At 44.6% G+C, this 19,101-nt stretch overlaps 1 protein-coding gene across 2 annotated transcripts in view; it reads left to right on the forward strand.

Annotated features, from left to right (window-relative positions):
- The window catches only part of ELMO2 (engulfment and cell motility 2), a 152,426-nt gene that overhangs the window by 74,734 nt on the left and 58,591 nt on the right, over positions 1-19,101 (forward strand). For both annotated transcript variants that reach the window (XM_068264457.1, XM_068264458.1), the window contains exons 2-3: positions 15,687-15,820; positions 17,376-17,416. In XM_068264457.1, the coding sequence (XP_068120558.1) occupies positions 15,743-15,820; positions 17,376-17,416 (119 nt within the window). In that variant the 5' untranslated portion in view covers positions 15,687-15,742. The remainder of the gene's footprint in view (positions 1-15,686; positions 15,821-17,375; positions 17,417-19,101) is intronic.

Genomic DNA, 19,101 nt, shown 5'->3' on the forward strand with positions numbered 1-19,101 from the left:
TGTAAATCACATATGGATAATTTATGCTTTCAAGCTTTATTAGCAAGCTCTCGAGTACTACAGACAAGAAACCATATGAATAGATTTGGAAACCATAGTTACAAAGTCCCTATGGTCTAAAGTAATCAGATAACTTTCATAAGCTTAGCTAGATAACTGCGCTGGAAAACCAAGTGGCTAAAAAGACGTCTAAAGTCGACCTATTGTTATAATCCACTTTTCACATACCGGTAAATCTGTAGGCGTATTCCCGCATTGCTAGATCACTGTATTTCGAGTTAAAGTAGTGCCTTCTTGCCATTGCTACTCAACGTCAGCTTTTTGGGAAAAGTGGTGAGGGGGTAAAGTCTCTTGTACACGCGGGGCAACATGGCTTTAACTCTTGGGTGACAATGCAGGATTGAGGCTGTACAGATGCCTCACTAGCCTTCAGGCTAGCAAAATGTTCTGTTGTTTTGAGGGGGGATAAGGGCCAATGGAGCAATGAATGAGGAGCCTCCCAGCAGGCAGATTGAGTGGGACAACATTGTCCCCAGCCAAGCTAACCACATAACAAGGGGGATTGAGAAGCTGCTGTATACACGCTAGATTCTCAGGAGAGATGGTTGTTATTGGCCATTGTAGCCAAGTTTATTCTACTGTGTGTACAAGGCTTTGCTACCATCAGTATGGGCGTAACTACAGGGGAGAAGCTCCTGCGACCGCTTTGGGGCTCAGAGCTGTAAGGGGGCCCCAACTATTACTTCACTCCCTCCGATAAAGGGGTCTGATCTTCATTTCGGGGGGGGGGGGGGGGATTGTTTGTGGCTACACATGTTATGGATGTGAAGGTAATGATGGCCACACTTGTTTTATGACCCTTAGAAGATGGGCCCCAAGGCTGTGAGGGTCACCAGGGTGCATAAGGTTAAAGGGTCTGAACATTGGGGGGCCCCTAGTTTTGCCATGGTTTGTAGTTACGCCCCTGACAATCAGTTTGTTATTGGGGTCTCTATTTTTGTTGAGAAGATCTCTGGTAACTTTCTGACTTTTGTGACATCTGTGAAGACAGGAACCAAGTAAAAATTCCCAAGGTTAGGTACAGGCAACAATAAAAAAAAAAAGTAGAGATTCTAACTTATCCACTCTTAAAATATTTTCATTATTGCTATCTGTATATGTTGAAAATATCCCCCATCATTTTCTTTTTTTGTGTGACAGTATCACCCAGTATTTCTATGAGTATCGGGGAGTAGGTGAAATTACCCTCAAAATGGGTGCAGACAAGAGCGGTTAGTGGCCACCTCGGTTGAGTTCTATGTGGTGGGTTTACACATCTTAAAGTGAACTTGTAACGGCCCCTCCATTAAAAAAAAAATACCTAAAAAAAAATACCTAAGTAGAGGGAAGCCGCTGGATAGTCCAGAGGCTTCCCGTGTCCTAGTCCCCACTGTTGCCGCAGTACGGCCGCGTTCGTCCATGGCAGGGAGCGATGTCGTGAGAACATGCCAGATATGCTCTCGTGACATCGGTCCCCGCTATGGACAAACACAGCCATACCGTGAATGTGTAGTATGGCCAAGGTCGTACATGAAGGGGAGCACAGTCATAACTAAAAAAGTGCCCCAGCCAGCATCAGTGGGGGTGAAGGAGGACGTGGGAATCCTCTGGACTAGATGCTTCCCTCTACTTAAAGGGACACTGTAGGGGGTTCAGGGGAAAATGAGTTGAAGTTACCCGGGGCTTCTAATGGTCCCCCACAGACATCCTGTGCCTGCGCAGCCACTCCCCAATGTTCTGGCCCCGCCTCTGGTTCACTTCTGGAATTTCAGACTTTAAAGTCTGAAAACCACTGCGCCTGCGTTGCCATGTCCTCACTCCCGCTGATGGCACCAGGAGCGTACTGCGCAGGCCCAGTATGGTCTGTGCCTGCGCCGTGCGCTCCTGGTGACATCAAGGGAAGCGGGGACACGGCAATGCAGGCACAGTGGTTTTTCAGACTTTAAAGAGAAACTCCGACCAAGAATTTAACTTTATCCCAGTCAGTAGCTGATACCCCCTTTTACATGACAAATCTATTGCATTTCACAAACAGACCATCAGGGGGCGCTGTATGACTGATATTGTGGTGAAACCCCTCCCACAAGAAGCTTTGGGACCGCGGTACTCTGGGCAAACTGCCACAATGTAACAATGTTCACAGACAGGAAATGGCTGTTTACAGCTGCCTGTAACAGCCAGAACAGCTAGAAACAGCTACATAACCTGCCCACAGTAACAATGTCACCATGTAATACATGTCAGAATGTGAATCTGGGAGAGGAAAGATTTTACAATGAGCAAACACTGACTTAAAGGATACCACAACTGACATGTGGCATAATGAGATAGACATGGGTATGTACAGTGCCTAGCACACAAATAACTATGCTGTGTTCCTTTTTTTCTTTCTCTGCCTGAAAGAGGTAAATATCAGGTATGTAAGTGGCTGACTCCATCCTGACTCAGACAGGAAGTGACTACAGTGTGACCCTCACTGATAAGAATTTCCCCCTTTTTTATCTCTTTCTTGCTCTCAGAAGCCATTTTCTTCTAGGAAAGTGTTTTATAGTTGGAATTTCTTATTAGTGAAGGTCACACTGTAGTCACTTCCTGTCTGAGTCAGGACTGAGTCAGCCACTTACATACCTGATATTTACCTCTTTCAGGCAGAGAAAGAAAAAAAGGAACACAACATAGTTATTTGTGTGCTAGGCACTGACAGGAAGTGACTACAGTGTGACCTTCACTGATAAGAAATTCCAACTATAAAACACTTTCCTAGAAGAAAATGGCTTCTGAGAGCAAGAAAGAGATAAAAAAGGGGGAAATTCTTATCAGTGAGGGTCACACTGTAGTCACTTCCTGTCTGAGTCAGGACGGAGTCAGCCACTTACATACCTGATATTTACCTCTTTCAGGCAGAGAAAGAAAAAAAGGAACACAACATAGTTATTTGTGTGCTAGGCACTGTACATACCCATGTCTATCTCATTATGCCACATGTCAGTTGTGGTATCCTTTAATCATTTATACATAATTATTGTACAAATGAAGCACTTTTTTATTACATTATTTTCACTGGAGTTCCTCTTTAAAGTCTGAAATTCCAGAAGTGAACCAGAGGCGGGGCCGGAGCATTGGGAGTGGCTGCGCGTGCACAGGATGCCTGCGGGGGACCATTAGAAGCCCTGGGTAAGTTCAACTCATTTTCCCCCGACCCCCCTACAGTATCCCTTTAAGTATTTATTTTGATATTACAGGTTTTCTTTAACCCCCATGTTACTAAATGAGTAATTAGCTGCATAGAGTAGGATGTTTTGCAGTTCCGAGGTAATCAACTGCAACAATCTATAAACAGACTAATCCAAGAAGTTAAATTATTGTAGCTTTCTCTGCAGAAAAAAAAAACAAATTAAGAAATCTGAAATGCCTGTAAAATTCCCTCTGATGTACAGGTCTAAATGGTTGTTCATTAATCAACAAACGTTGGCTATCAGTCTGTTGAGCCCTTGACTCTTTTCTTTTACATTCGATATCTGAAAGAAGTAAATTCATCACAGGCTTTTGTACTAAGGCTTGAGTGTTTTGTGTACTTTCAATGCACTCCTAGCTTTTAATAGAACTGACATGGTTTAAGTGTTGCATTAGAGTACATGTGAAGTACAGCAGGCCCTGTTAGGCAGAATGATAGGATACATCTGCAGTATCTCTCCAGGCTATGTCTCTAGATGTACAGCCGGGAAATTCTCAGCTATGTCAGCTGGGTGATCTGGAACACATTGGGAGATGTTTATTTATAACAAAACAAATCTGTATTCAGAAGCATGGATGTCCTAAAAAACACTAGCTCAGCAGAGCTTGTGGGAATGCTCTTCCCCCTCTCATTTGATGTCTGTATTTTTCAGAATTATTCCAGACAGAGGAGCAAATGACCTTTACTTTTTAGATAAACAACAAGGATTTTTCAAATGTTTTAAAGCACTAGACTTCTGATATAAAGCTGCTACAGTGCTTTATTAGGAACACTATGCTTATACTGGGTAGGGCTGGTTTTTGCCCTCAGATGGCTTTATTTTCTTTTTGGCATGGGGTCCACAAGATGCTGGGAACATTTCTGTGAGAGTCTGATAAATATTGACACAATCATATTATCCAATTCCTGCAGATTTTTCAGCTGCACATTCATACTATGAATCTCCCATTGTACCACATCACAAATAATCACCAGAGTGGACTGCTGGAACAGGGTATATTTGGTCCATGGATTCCTGCTGTTGGTGCCAAATCTTGACCCTGTTATCAGTGATCCTCAGCAGTAATCGAGAATTAGAGCAGGATATGTTTTCCAGTCAGTTTTGGTGAACCAGCCAGTGGCCACTGCATCCTCCGTTTTTGACACTTGGCTGACAGGAGTATTACCACATGTCGTCCAATGTGTTAAATGCTTTTCTGCTCTCCACAGGCGTACCAAGTGGTTATCTGAATTATTGTAGCCTTAGGTGCATACACATGTCCAACTTTACGCCTGTCGTTTAAACTGGTTGTTTAAGCAACTTGAAGTGCAAACAACAAGTCGTTCAAAAGTCATGTACACACTGACCAACAAAGCGGCTGATATGCTAATTTACCTAATTTACATGTCGTTTAACCAACTTGATAACGGACAGTGGACTGGATAGAACAATGGACCAGATTAAATGACTGATCAAACAACTAGTTGTTTGAATGTCTATTAGTTGGCCAAACGACTAAAAGGCGTTTGTACACATTTATTGACCTAGTGCTAGGTACACAACATACAATTTTCTGTTAGATTTTCAATTATGCTGGAAATGCACAGCTCGATTCTGAACCATTAAGATGGCTCGATAGATCATTTCCGACATGTCCGATCACTGTTCGATCGTTTTGCCACTCGATTCACTATTGAAGTTAATTGAAAAAAGATAAGGAAAACGAGCGGAATATAAGAGAATCGAGTGGGCAAAACGATCGGGCACAGAATCGAGTGCTGAAATCGACCCGTGTATTCCCAGCATTAGATTTACCTGCCAGATAGATAATTTCCAACATGTTTGAAATTATCTATCTAACCATCTATCTGCCTAGCAATTAGGAAGACAATGCACCAGAGATAATGACCAGTCTGTACAGAAAATAATCTAAAGCCCCATTTACACGATACGAGTCCTCAGTCGGTCAATTCCATCATGGAGTACAGTCATTGCCTGCCATTGTGTATTTTACCCAGCAGTCCATAGGATCCACCACCACTCCACTCTCAATGTTTATTGCTGATTCAACCACCAAATAAAATGTGTCCTAATCATAGTCCGATGTGTCACCTCTCCTACCACCTGGTGGAGACTCACTGCTATATTCTGACCCTCTTTATGTCTCTGATAATGCATGTAGTGTGGCTGGATAGTGTACTGGTTAAGGGCACCGCCTTTGACATGGAAGACTAGGGATTGAATCCTGCCCAGGGTCAGTACCTATTCAGTAAGGAGTCACACTGCAGGGTGGCCTCTTGAGCGCATACCTGTGGCTGCAGCTCTTGAGCTCTTTGAGTCCGAGAGGAGAAAAGCGCTATAAAAATGTTTGGATTATTATTATTATGTGGGATATAGGCTATCCCTCGCTTTATTGACTGGCTGCAGTCCTTTGCTTCTCTTATCATTCATTCCAAAAGGGCAGTATCCGATGCCAGAATATTTGCTGTCCTGCATAAGCAAAGCCCATAGGCTACGCTGCACTCAATAAATCAGCCATGTTCAGCAGCCTCCTCTACTGGCTGGTAGTTGGAACCAGGCTTCCTTGGATCACATGGACAGGACGCTGAAAAAGTGACAAAAATGACATAAAAAAAAAAATATTTAGAGAATTAGAATTCCTAATTTATATGGCTTTGCCATGTTTATAACAAGCTTTCTTATGAAGGCCACATAGCTTCATGAAGGTGCAAGGACTGGAGGTGAGGGAACATCTTTTTAAATGGGACCCAAACGGCAATAGAAACTCCGCCAAAATGTACTAGCCCCTTTTATAATCTACGCAAAATGAAAATACATAATTTTTGTGGAACTTGGCTATAAGTGTTAAAAATATATTTTCCTCTGTGGTAAATCTGCAGGGAAGTGTTCTTATTTTCTTAAACCTTTAATTATAGTCATTAATCTTATGTATACTACATGCAGTTGTATGCCCCTCTTTTTAATTAATTATTCTCACACGCTCCGGAGTCATTTTGTTTACTTGACAACATTTCTGGGTGAACAGAGACAGAAACATGCAGAGTGTCTTATTAAAAGCCTTCATTCCTTTGCCATTGAAACCTGAGAATCCCACAAACTATGCCTTGTGTACAAAAAGCCACATAAAATTACCTCTAGACCTTTGTAGAGGATTTGTAACCTTTTTTAAGGAACAAATTCGTTTTAATGGTGACACCAGTCCTCGTTCAGGACATTTATGGATAAGAATTTCTCAGTAGGTGTGGTTAGGTTTGTTGTTTTTTTTCTGTTTTGTTTTTTTGCATTGAATAATTTTTTTTATCAAATTGTTCTAATAATTTTACATACTTTTTCTCTTTTGTCTTAACTCACATTAAACATTAACAAAAATAGAATTCTGTAAGATAACAAAACATTACTGTGAGAAAATGCGGAAAAGCCGCCGCGAGCACTCAGAGCAAGGCGGCTGATTCCGCGTCCAACGCGGCAGGTTGCGCGTGTAGGTCTGCATCCACTGGCATGACGGAGCGCGATGAAACCGCCGCATGCCTTATGAACAAGGCGGCGGATTCCGCGTCAGACGCGGATGTTGGCATGCATAGGCATAATTCTGACAGCACTGCTGAACGCGGAGGAACCGCCGCATGTTTGGACAGCGGTGCGGCTGGTTCCGCATCCAACACAGCAGAAACATTACAACACATGTCTGGTTTGGCTGGGACTGATAGTCCACACAGGTTCAGGAGGACGCGCGCACGCGGAGAGGCAGAGCCTTTATGACAGTCAGAAGGGCGTCAGCTGACCAAGCCGGTCAGCTGACAATTCCAGCAGTTTTCATTGGTCCAGCACTTAGGGGTGGCGCTGGAGAGCGCTAGGGTATATATACTGGGTGCTGGTCATTTCTCTGGTGTCTGGCGTTGCGATCGCTACGTGGTAGCACTCAGACCTTCTGTCAGTATCTGTGTTATTATCTAGATCAATTTCCAAGGTGTTGATGACCAAGGAGCTCACACCTTAGTCTAGGAATCCTGTTATTATTTGTGTTATTATCTAGACTAGTTTCCAAGGTGTTGATGACCAAGGAGCTCACACCTTAGTCTAGGAATCATGTTACCATCTGTATTATTATCTAGACCAGTTCCGGGGTGTTGATGATCTAGGAGCTCACACCCAAGTCTAGGCATTGTTGATTATTTATTATGACCTTCTGCTTTCCTGACCACTCTTCTGATCTCTGATTAGGTACTTCGCTATATCTGATACTCTGTTGCCAAACTCTGCTAGTCTTAGGATTCCGCATCTGTCTCCTGTCTCTGTACTTTATCTGTCTGTGTGTTAACGACCTGGCCTGTCCGACCTCGAGAACTATCTTCCCTGTTGGGAGATAGTTTCCAGTCCTGTCAGTGACACTTCACCTTTGGTATCACTCACTCTCTGATCCTTCCCACTCTCAGCCTGACTCCGCCCCTTGGGGAGCATCAGACCAGTGGAAGGAACCTGTTCTCTAAGCAGTATCTCGTACTGCCTAGCACCCTCTACGTGGGTGCTCTCCTTAAAGTATACGGTTGCACCAAACACTCCTACTACTCAGGTGTCCAGAGGTTAGAGATATATCTGATTATCGGTGATACTGCAGATCATCAATAATCGGGTATATATCTGCATTCTCGGTGATACTGCAGATCACCGGTAATCAGATCCTCTCTGTGTTACACCGATCATTACAATTACCACTTGTATATTTTTTTAGTCTAGCTGGCACCTTCGTATATAAAGCATCCCAGCCTACACACACCATTATCCTTCTTCTCTCTTCTATTCCATGACTCTTCCACCATTCTGCACTTATTTCCTTCCTCATCCTCCACTACCCCCCTATTATTACAACATGCTCTACCTCCACCTGCTCCTCCACCTGCTCCTTCACCACCACCTATTCCTAACTAACCTCACCTCGTCAAATTCATCACCCCCACTCTACCACCAACCCCTGCCCACCTCCCACCCCGCTCCCCCACCCCATTGCGTTCAAGCCTCCCACTCTGCCCTTGCATCCCCACTTCATCGCTAAACCCCTTTCCATCTCCCACACAGCTCCATCACACTGTTGCAACTACACTCACCTCAACCCATTCCTTTTTCGTATTCAAACCTCCCACAAGCACCCTCCTCCTTTCTCTTGCAGCGCTCGCAGATTGGTTTGCGATAAGCTCACATAAATCCATAAACTTTTCATCTCCAATTCCCTCACCCTCCTGGCCTTCACTGAGACATGGCTTACCTCCTCTTACTCAGCTGCGGCAAAAGCTCTCTCCTATGGGGAACTACACCTCAGTCACACCCTCAATACCAACAGCCAATGTGAAGGTGGGGTAGGCCTGCTCCCCTATCCATCTTGCACCTTCTGTGTCCTCAAGGCTCCCCCTGCCATGCCCTACACTTCACTTCCTTTGAGTCCCACGTTATCTGCCTCTAGCATCCCCTCTTGGCAGTCACCACAGTCCTTTACCGCTTCTCGTCCAGCTCCACTACATAATTCCTAGACGACCTGGCTTCCTAGCTACCTTCCCTCACCAATTTTTTTGGCCTCTCTTAACACACCAACTCCCCCACCCTCGGCGCTGGCTACACTCCTTGATCTCATTCTCTCCGAATCCAACACTTCCCCCAATCTGGATATCCCACCTTTCCCCCTCTCTGACTACCACTTGCTCACCTTTACCATCTCCTCATCCTACCCCACTCTGGTCAGTGGGAGAGAGATGTGTGTGCATAACCTTGACCCAACCATTCTAGCCAACCCCCTCCACTTCTTTGCATCCACCCTCCCCAACCTAACCTGCCAGAACCAGGCTGTTGCCCAATATAACCAAGCTTTTTCAACGGCCCTAGTTCTTGCCACCCCCCATTTTCTGCCCCATCCATCCCAACAACCCCCAATCCTGGCACAGCACCCACACTCACAGCCTCCAAAGACGGACACGTGCCTCCTAACGCAAATGGAAGAAATCCTGCATCAACTGCAACTTCTTGGAGTACAAGGTCAAGCTGCAGCTATTTTATGCTGCATTATATGACGCCAAACGAAAATACTTTGCTGCACTGATTGGATCCCAAGCCTCTAAACCACAGTGCTTCTTCGCCACCTTCAACTCCCTTCTTAAGCCCACCACTCCCCCCACATCGGCGCTCTCAGCCACTGATCTATCCACCCACTTTACCGTAAAAATAGTTTCCATTCAACGTGTAATCTCAAGCCCTCACTCCGCCACTACCCTCATACCCTCCCCCACCCTACCCACCCCTCACTGCCTTAACTACCGTCACAGAGGACGAAGTTAACTGGCTCCTAGCGACCTCCCCTGCCACCTCCAGCTCCTGGACCTTATCCCATCCAGCATCGTCCGTCCACAATTTCCCATCCTGGCCATAGTTCCAATCTGGCTTCCGGCCAAACCACTCCACAGAAACAGCCCTCACCAAAGTAGCTAATGATCTCCTCACAGCTAAATCCAAAGGCTATTATTCCATACTCATCCTTCTAGATCTGTCATCAGCATTCAACACTGTCGACCACACTCTACTCCTACAGATCCTTTCATCTATAGGAATAAAGGACCTCTCTCTCTCCTGGATATCTTCCTACCTCTCTGGAAGGTCTTTCACTGTTTCTTATTCAGATCAGGCCTCCTCTTCACATCCTCTGTCTGTAGGGGTACCTCAAGGCTCTGTCCTCGGTCCCCTCCTCTTCTCCATCTACATGCACGGTCTTGGTAACTTAATCAGCTCATTTGGTTTCCAATACCACCTATATGCAGACGATACACAACTGTACCTCTCGGCCCCAGACCTTAACTCCCTCCTCACCCGGGTTCCCGGTTCTTTCATGTCCTCTCGTTTCTTAAAACTTAATATGAATAAAACTGAACTAATAGTCTTTCCATCATCCCTGTCCACCCCTTTGCCTGATATTACAATAAATGTTAACAACACGTCTATAACATCAGTTCCCAAAGCACGGTGCTTGGGGGTAATATTTGATTCCTCTCTCTCATTTACTCCTCACATTAACTCCCTAACCAGCTCCTGCCATTTCCAACTGAAAAACATAGCACGTATCCGACCTTTTCTCTCCCATGACACAACCAAAATGTTAGTACATGCTCTTATTATATCTCGATTGGACTATTGCAATATATTGCTTGGTGGACTTCCAACTAACCGACTAACACCGCTCAATTCTGTACTGAACTCTGCTGCTCGACTCATTCATCTCTCCTCTCGCTCTTCCTCTGCTGACCCTCTCTGTCAAGCTCTTCACTGGCTACCAATTAATGAGAGGATTCAGTTCAAACTCTTAACCATAACCTACAAAGCTCTCCACAATCTCTCTCCCCTGCACATCTCCTCACTAGTCTCCAGATACCAACCCAACCGCAATCTCAGATCTGCACACGAGCTTCTTCTATCCTCTTCTACAATTACCTCCTCACATTCACGTGTACAAGACTTCTCACGTGCCTCACCCCTCCTCTGGAATGCCCTTCCACAACACATCCGCCACTCTTCCACCTTCGAAATCTTTAAACGCTCCCTCAAAACCCACCTTTTCCGACAAGCATATTCTCTAGCTTAGGCCATGCACCCGCTAAATAACCTAATTACGCACTGCCTGTACATATACTGTATACTTCCCCCACCTCTTGTTTCCACCCCATTCCTTTAGATTGTAAGCTCGCAAGGGCAGGGCTCTCACCCTTTTGTGTCATGGAATGTTATTAATTCAATTGCTTGCACACTGTTAGAAATGTATACATTTTTAGTCATCATGTTAAATCAAGTTGTAATCAGCAGTGCTGTATCTTGTATCAGTGTTCATATTTCATGTATATCATTGTCTGTATCATTATGTATCCCTTGTTTGTTTTCTTACATTGTACAGTGCCACGGAATATGTTGGCGCTTTATAAATAAATAATGATAATAATAGTACTCACCTCTCTGTTTAACCCCTTCCTCTCCACTGGCACCTTCTCATCTGACTTCAATCAGGCCACTGAACTTCCCCTTTTTAAAAAAAACCCTCACTCCCATCCAGCTAGCTACCGTCCATCTCCCTCCTCCACTTTGCTACAAAACTCCTTCAGCGTCTGTTCCACGAACGCATTTCCCATTACCTTAGCTCCAACTCCCTGTTCAACTTCCTACAATCAGGATTTTGGCCAGTCCACTCCACTAAGACTGCCCTCTAAGGTCGTCGACGACCTCGACCTCTCAGCAGCATTTGACACAGTCGATCATTCCCTGCTTCTCCAATCCATGCAGTCTGTTGGTATCCAAAATCTCGCCCTAGCCTTGTTCTCCTCCTACTTCTCAAATTGATCCTTTAAGACGGCCTTTAATGGTTCCTCCTCAACCTGCACCCCCACCTCTTAGTTGGGGTTCCCCAAGGCTCTGTTCTTGGCCTTTTGCTGTTCTCAATTTACACCGCACCATCGGCAAACTGATCTCCTCCCTGAGCTGCAACTATCACCTACTGTGTATGAAAATGACACCCAGATCTACCTCTATATCACTGACCTCTCCACCACCATGGAGAAAGTATCCTCCTGCCTCTCATCAATCTCATCCTGGATGTCAGCCAGGTTACTGAAGTTAAACCTGGATAAAACAGAACTCCTAATTTTCCTGCCTTGTGCAGTCTTACCCCCCCACGGACCGAGCACAGTGAATCTAGTGCAGGAGACTGGGGCGCACAGGGAGTAACTTTGGCGCCGTCAGAAGACAAAGCTGAAGTTACATTTAAAACACAATAATTCAGCTTCCAGCAATTGCTGGAAGCCGCAATATATCGTTCCCAACCATCCATGGCGGCCTGGAGGGGGAATAGTATTTAACACGGCCGGGACTTGTGCAGCAGCAGGATCAGCCATATACCGGCTGTATCCTGCTCCCAAGTCTCCTGCGCCGATTCCTCTCGTACGCCCACAGACATCTATATCACTGTCAAAGGTACAATCATATGCTCAACCGTACAGGTTCACTAACTGGGCATCACCCTGGACACACCCCTCTCCACCCCCCACATCCAAACCATTGCTTTTTCTTGCAATTTCTATTCATGCAACATCTCCAAAATCCTCCCCTTCCTGACCCAGGACACTGCCAAACTCCTTGTCCATGCCCTCATCATCTCCCTCCTGGATTACTGCAACCCTTTCTTTCAGGCCTTTCTCTGAATATCATCACCCCCCTACAATCCATCATGAACACAGCATTCAGACTAATCTACTCCTAAGCACATCCTCCACTGGCTCCCAATTTACTTCAGAATTTGCTTCAAGATCCTATGTCAGGCCTACAAATTTGTACACAAATCCTGTCCAACCTACATCTCTTACCTGGTCAACAGATACACACCGGCTGCCCACTCCACTTCTTCAACAACCTCCTCCTAACCATCCCACACATTTTACAGTCCCATATATGACTATAGGACCTTAGTAGAGTTGTCCCTATCCTGTGGAACTCTCTCCCACTGCCCATTAGGCTTCACCTCCCCCTTTCAACACCTTCAAACAAGCCCTTAAAACTCACCTCTTTAAAGAGACTCCGTAACAAAAATTGCATCCTGTTTTTTATCATCCTACAAGTTCCAAAAGCTATTCTAATGTGTTCTGGCTTACTGCAGCACGTTCTACTATCACCATCTCTGTAATAAATCAACTTATCTCTCTCTTGTCAGACTTGTCAGGCCTGTGTCTGGAAGGCTGCCAAGTTTTTCAGTGTTGTGGTTCTGTGATGCATCTCCCCCCTCCAGGCCCCTCTCTGCACACTGCCTGTATATTATTTAGATTAGGGCAGCTTCTCTCTTCTCTCTTATCTTTTACAAGCTGGATAAATCCTCCTCTGAGCTGGCTGGGCTTTCACATACTGAGGAATTACATACAGGCAGAGCTGTCTGCACTCTGCAGGAAGAAACAGCCTGACACTTCAGTGGAAGATAGCTGCAGGGGAAAAAAAACACACAAATGATCTCTTGAGATTCAAAAGGAAGGGTGTATACAGCCTGCTTGTGTATGAATGTATTTTCTATGTGTGAACATACTGTACATCAACCTACTTCCTGTTTTGGTGGCCATTTTGTTTGTTTATAAACAAACTTTTTAAAACTGTTTTAACCACTTTTAATGCGGCGAGGAGCGGCGAAATTGTGACAGAGGGTAATAGGAGATGTCCCCTAACACACTGGTAGGTTTACTTTTGTGCGATTTTAACAATACAGATTCTCTTTAAGAAGGCCTAGCCCACCTCGCCGATTCCCTAACTCTCTCTGCTGAGAACCTCTTGATGCAGCCCCCTCCTATCATGTCACTACCCCCCTCCCGTTTAGATTATAAGCCTTTGGCAGGGCCCTCCCTCTTTGTGTATCTTACTCCCTGCCCCCAGAAAAATGTGAACTAGTATTTTTGGGACTACTACTCTAGTGTATGATCTGGCATTGTATGTCTTACTGTTTATTACATGTATTGTGTTGTCTGTCACTCCTATTATCTAAGGATGGTAAATGAAATGCTAAAGATTCTGAGTTGATGCAGATTTTATGCAGCTTGGAAATGGGCCAATCAAATACTGATGCTGCTGCTGCTTTTTGTTGGTACATTTCCAAGCTGTATACATTTTTATAAAAAAAATAGCATAGAATGTACATCATCTGAGAAGTATTATCATCTCATTGACCATCTCTACTATTTATATAGGTCTGACATCTTTCAGTCTTTTGAAGAATCCATAGTCTTGTTAATAACTGCCCCACACAGGAGCTCTAATCCCTTCCATCCATTGTCCTAGTTTAGTGGCCCCATAATAGCAAAACCTCTAATTTTGGGTGAGTGGGGATCCATTAACTTATACCCATAGCTCCATTTCCCAAACGCTTCCCCTGCTTGATCCTGCCTGACAGCCTTTACTGCTCGCACATGCTGGTGCGCTGTTTACTTGCTTACTAGGTCTGTGCTTCTGCTACATCATACTGGCTTCTAGACTGTATTGACCCTCCTCTCAATTGAAATGAATGCTGAGATTGTCCATCTACAGCACAGTGGGCCCGATCCAATTCACTTTTAGTGGGCCCGATCCAATTCACTTTTTCGCCTAAGTTTTCTCCTAGGTGATATATTTGCATCATAAATAAAATGCATTTTAAGCCACCAGCTAACAAGAAAATACTCTGAATAATATATATTTTTTCTAGTGTAACGTACTTTATTTAAATGCCCATTTCCACTCCATGGTTGCCAGCGGCATTAATCATCTATAAGTAGTCCACCTGCAGCTCCTAATGTAAGAATATGCAGCAGAAAGGTGATCGCTCTTCTTAGGCTTCTCAAAGTCTTTCCTTCCTAAGCTACGCCTTGCAATGTAGAGTAAGGATATACACTTGTTAATATATATTGTGGGTACTGTGCTTTAAAACTTAAAGGCAAAAAAGTACAGTCCATGTAGAGAGTGTTCCACTATACCCATATAATCTATGCTCCACACCTAGCTGCCTCCTCACGTGCTCCACACCTAGCTGCCTCCTTTATGTAGTGCCAGTGGGTTTGTACATTGTGTACTTGCTAGGCTCAGGTGCCTTTCTCCGTACTTTGCTCTCTTGGCTCCTTACACTGGCTGACACCTCACAGAAATTGTAAATTCACTTATTTGGCCTGACGAAGGGCATATTCAGCCGGAAACGGACTAATGTCTTTGCCAATTTAACCATTATGCCAATTCTACTAATATGTTTTTTTTTCTGCCTGCCAAACAATTTGAATAAGCCTTTATTGAGCCTCTTTATTCAAGTTACACGGATTTTTCATGTCAAGTTGTGTGTTTTGTGTCAAAGTTTTTGTACTATCTTTGAGACACTGCATTTTTGCGCAATTTTTTTGATATATTACATAAAGTCCAGTACTTATTGCAACATAGAGTAAGGATATACAAACAGTGGCACCTGTAATACAGTCTGGGCATCTCTGCATGACAGAAAGAGATTGATGGCATCTATTGCTAGAGAAAACCTGTCCAAGACAATTATTTAGTGCAAGCTAAGTCAAAAATCTAGTGTGTTCACTGCTTATCTGGGGTTTCATTTAGCGGTCCTTCATGCTGGATCACTGAACGTCAAAAGAGCCCACCAGAACGTTCCCCATGCTGCAGGACACAGCTCAATTATCGGCCTCCCTTCGTTCCTCCTCCCCTCTCCATTGAACAGTCTTTACAGCACTCATCCCCGAAATGTCTTCCTAACGATTTAACGATGATTGTAAATGGTAACATCGATAGCTTTATATCACGATATCACATGGGCTGATCTTTAATTTTATGTTGCAGTGTCTTCCTAGTGAGCAACCTCAATAATGATCTTCGCTTTGCTTTGTTTTACAGGTAGAGGTCTGTGAGTACTCCAGCGGGCAGGCTGGACTCGGAAGCCTACGGAGGAGATGCCTCCACCGCTGGACATTGTGAAGGTAGCCATTGAATGGCCTGGAGCCAATGCCCAGTTGATTGAAATTGATCAGGTAATAAACATACTACCGTATTGCAAATTACACAGATATTGGTAATATAATACCCATTCCAGGTTTTTATTATAGATGTTTACAGATTTTCACCTGAATTCTCATATGCATGCATTTCTGTTTTATCTGTGTTAACCACCCTGGCGTTCTATTTTTTTTGTGGCGCTCGGCGGCGGGTGGGATTTTTTTAACCTATTTTGTTTTAATCATGTAGCTAGCCTAGCACTAGCTACATGATTCCCCCCTCCCTTCGCCATCCCGCCCACCCCTCCGATCGCCGCCGGCGATCATACCCAACAGGAAATCCCGCTCTGAACAGGATTTCCTGTTAGGGCTTCCCTCCGATCGGAATGACGTCAGGGGGAGTCCCAATCCACCCCATAGCGCAGCCTGGCGGTGATTGGCCAGGCTGCGCTGGGGGGGCTCTTTACGCGTCGGATCGGTGGCGGCGATCGAATTAAACACTTTGCTAGCTGCGAGTTTAAAAAAAAAGACCCACCAGGGGCTGAGATATCCACCGCGGCGGTAATGGACGAGCTGAGCTCGTCCATACCGCTAAGGTGGTTAATAATGCATGAAAAAAGAAGAAGAAAAAAGTTGCAGCGTTTTCAAAACAATAGATCCTTATCAGCTACCCCTGCCTGATCATTTGTCCACTTCCAGTGAAACGTAAACTATGCCTTTTGGTCATACAACTAGTAGATATCCACTCCCTGACGGTAATAAACACTTTTGCTGCTTAAGTCCAGTTCTCAGAGTGACCAAATATCAAATTAAACATAACCATAGACCAAGATTATAAGGTCTAAAACTCGCTCAGTCCATCAAATCTCCAAGTGTGTGGATGTTCTTGGTCCTGCTCTTGGGGACCGTAGCTTTAGAAATCCAGCTCCCAAATGGATCTACAGTTTTGGTTAAAAACAATAAATAAGAACACCTCTAAGTGCATAACTTACAAGCTTTTTCCACTTTGATTAAAAAAAAACTGTAAAAATGTAGCACAATTCTGTCATAAATGTGGATATTAGATCACAGCTAAATAAGTGCATACATATTCTGCCTAAAAAGGTGATATTGACCCCACCCCTCCATGTGCCACTTGGAGCATAATCTGTGATGTTGGCATAATCTGTGCCCATTTGTTATGGCAGTCATGCCAATTTTAGGCCACACTCAAGCAGTTATATTTAACTAACTCCTTCATTTTAGACAAATGGGTTCCAGGTTATTGCACAGCGCAAACTAAATCCCCTAGTGCAGTGTTATGCTTAGGGCTGTCAGAGTATTGCAATGCCTCATGGGACTTGTAGTTCCACCACAGCTGGAGTGCCAAGGTTAACCATCACTGCCCTAGTGTTTGTGTGCTGTGAGGTACCATTTTATTACCATATTTTCACAAATAAATGAATTCAAGATCTAATACCTGAAATAAGATACAAAACAGGATAAAAGCAGTTTCAAAATAACCGTAGAATAAAATGGAAACAGTGCAAGCCATTCAGACTTTCATTCATTATGCCTTGTTCTCATCGTGTCTGATCATTTTTGTTAACAGAAACGGCCCTTGGCTTCAATTATCAAGGAGGTGTGTGATGGGTAAGTAAACGAATGTTATCTATATGTAAATCTATATCTCTGGAAGTGTGATATGTCTGTTTCACATTGACCACGGTACAATACTCCACTGATTCACATTGATAAGTGATTAGTTCTTACCGTAAATACTTGAATATAAACCAATTCAAGTAAAAACCAAGGTACTTTGTTGTACCTTCAAACATCAGAAAAGGTTTGACTTGACTATAAACCTAGGGTAGAAACCCAGCCTGCTACTTTTAACATGCTCATATTGCTTCTCTGGTGTTCTAGTGGCCCCCTCCCTCTTCCTTTAAAGTATTTCCTGATGAAAAGTGGTCCCCTTACCCCCCCCCCATACAGCGTACCTGGTGTCTGTGTATCTGGTGTCTAGGGGTCCCCCTCCCCCATAGTGTTTTCCTTGTGGTCTAGTGGCCACCCCTCCCTTTCCCATAGCCAGGTCCCTGGTGTCTAATGGTGACCCTCCCTCACATCATCTATCTTTAGAGTCTGCTGTAAACCCCTTCATCTGTTTTGCTTCAAGCCATATACTGCATTTTTTGGGTGGGGTTTTATCATCGGTTAACTACCGTATATACTCGAGTATAAGCAGAGTTTTTGAGAACAAAAATGTGGCCCAAAAGTGGGGGTCTCGGCTTATACTCGAGTCTTAACAGAGTGGGCCCCCTCCCAATCACCCCCACCGCAATATGTGATAATGGCTGTGTCCTTTTCGCCATGTGCAGTGTGCCCGAGCAGAATTTGGGAGAGCCTTCTGTGCCGCCCACCTCCGTACCCGTGTTCCTGTGGCATATGCAGTGGTGGTCTGTAACTCGCCCCTGGTGCATGAGTGCCTTTCCGGCATGTGCGGCATACGCAGCGGTGATGCGCCTGTCACTCTCCGGTCTGCACCTCTTGGAATCCCTCAGCCTCCATAGCTGCGGTCTCATCTCTGTGACGTAATGTGAGGCGCCACTAGAGGGCGCCATAGCAATGAGCCTGCGGCTACGGAGGCAGAGGGATTCCAAGCAGCGCAGACCGGAGAGTGACAGGTGCAACACTGCTGCATATACCGCACATGCCGGGGAGATACTCGTGCACCAGGGGTGAGTTACAGACGCACCACCAACGCATATGCCGGGGGAACACTTGGAAACGCTGGTACGGAGCATGCTGCACATGGCGATGAGGACACGCACCTCCGGACTTCATATTGCAGTGGGAGGTGCACTTGGGGGGGGCATATGCTGCACATGCCAGGGGGACACTCGGGCACCGTTGAGAATTAACTGAAAGATGTGTTGATGCACAGAACCTATTTAGAAATCTTTTTATTGTGATTGTCCAGCTGCAATAATCACCTGATAGGATTATTTTGGGTCACTGGGCTGAAAGGAGACCTAAACTGAGAGTAATGTGTGGCTTCGATCTTTATTTCATTTTAAAGTTCATACTCCTGTTCATACTGAGTCAGGAGTTCTGAAGGTGTTATGCTGCCCACATAAGTTTCATTTGCAACCATTTGATGCACTTTACATTCAATAAGATTGTGACTTTTAAAAATGTAATCAGTATGAGACACCTTTACTCACTTTAGAATGGCAGGGGCACAGATGTCAACTACACATACCATTCCAATCTGTCAGTTTGCACTGCATATATACCTTCTTCCCCCTCCAAGTCAAATACAATGCTTTCTTCTGCAC

The sequence above is a fragment of the Hyperolius riggenbachi genome, chromosome 12 (assembly GCF_040937935.1).
Source record: "Hyperolius riggenbachi isolate aHypRig1 chromosome 12, aHypRig1.pri, whole genome shotgun sequence".
NCBI lineage: Eukaryota > Metazoa > Chordata > Amphibia > Anura > Hyperoliidae > Hyperolius > Hyperolius riggenbachi.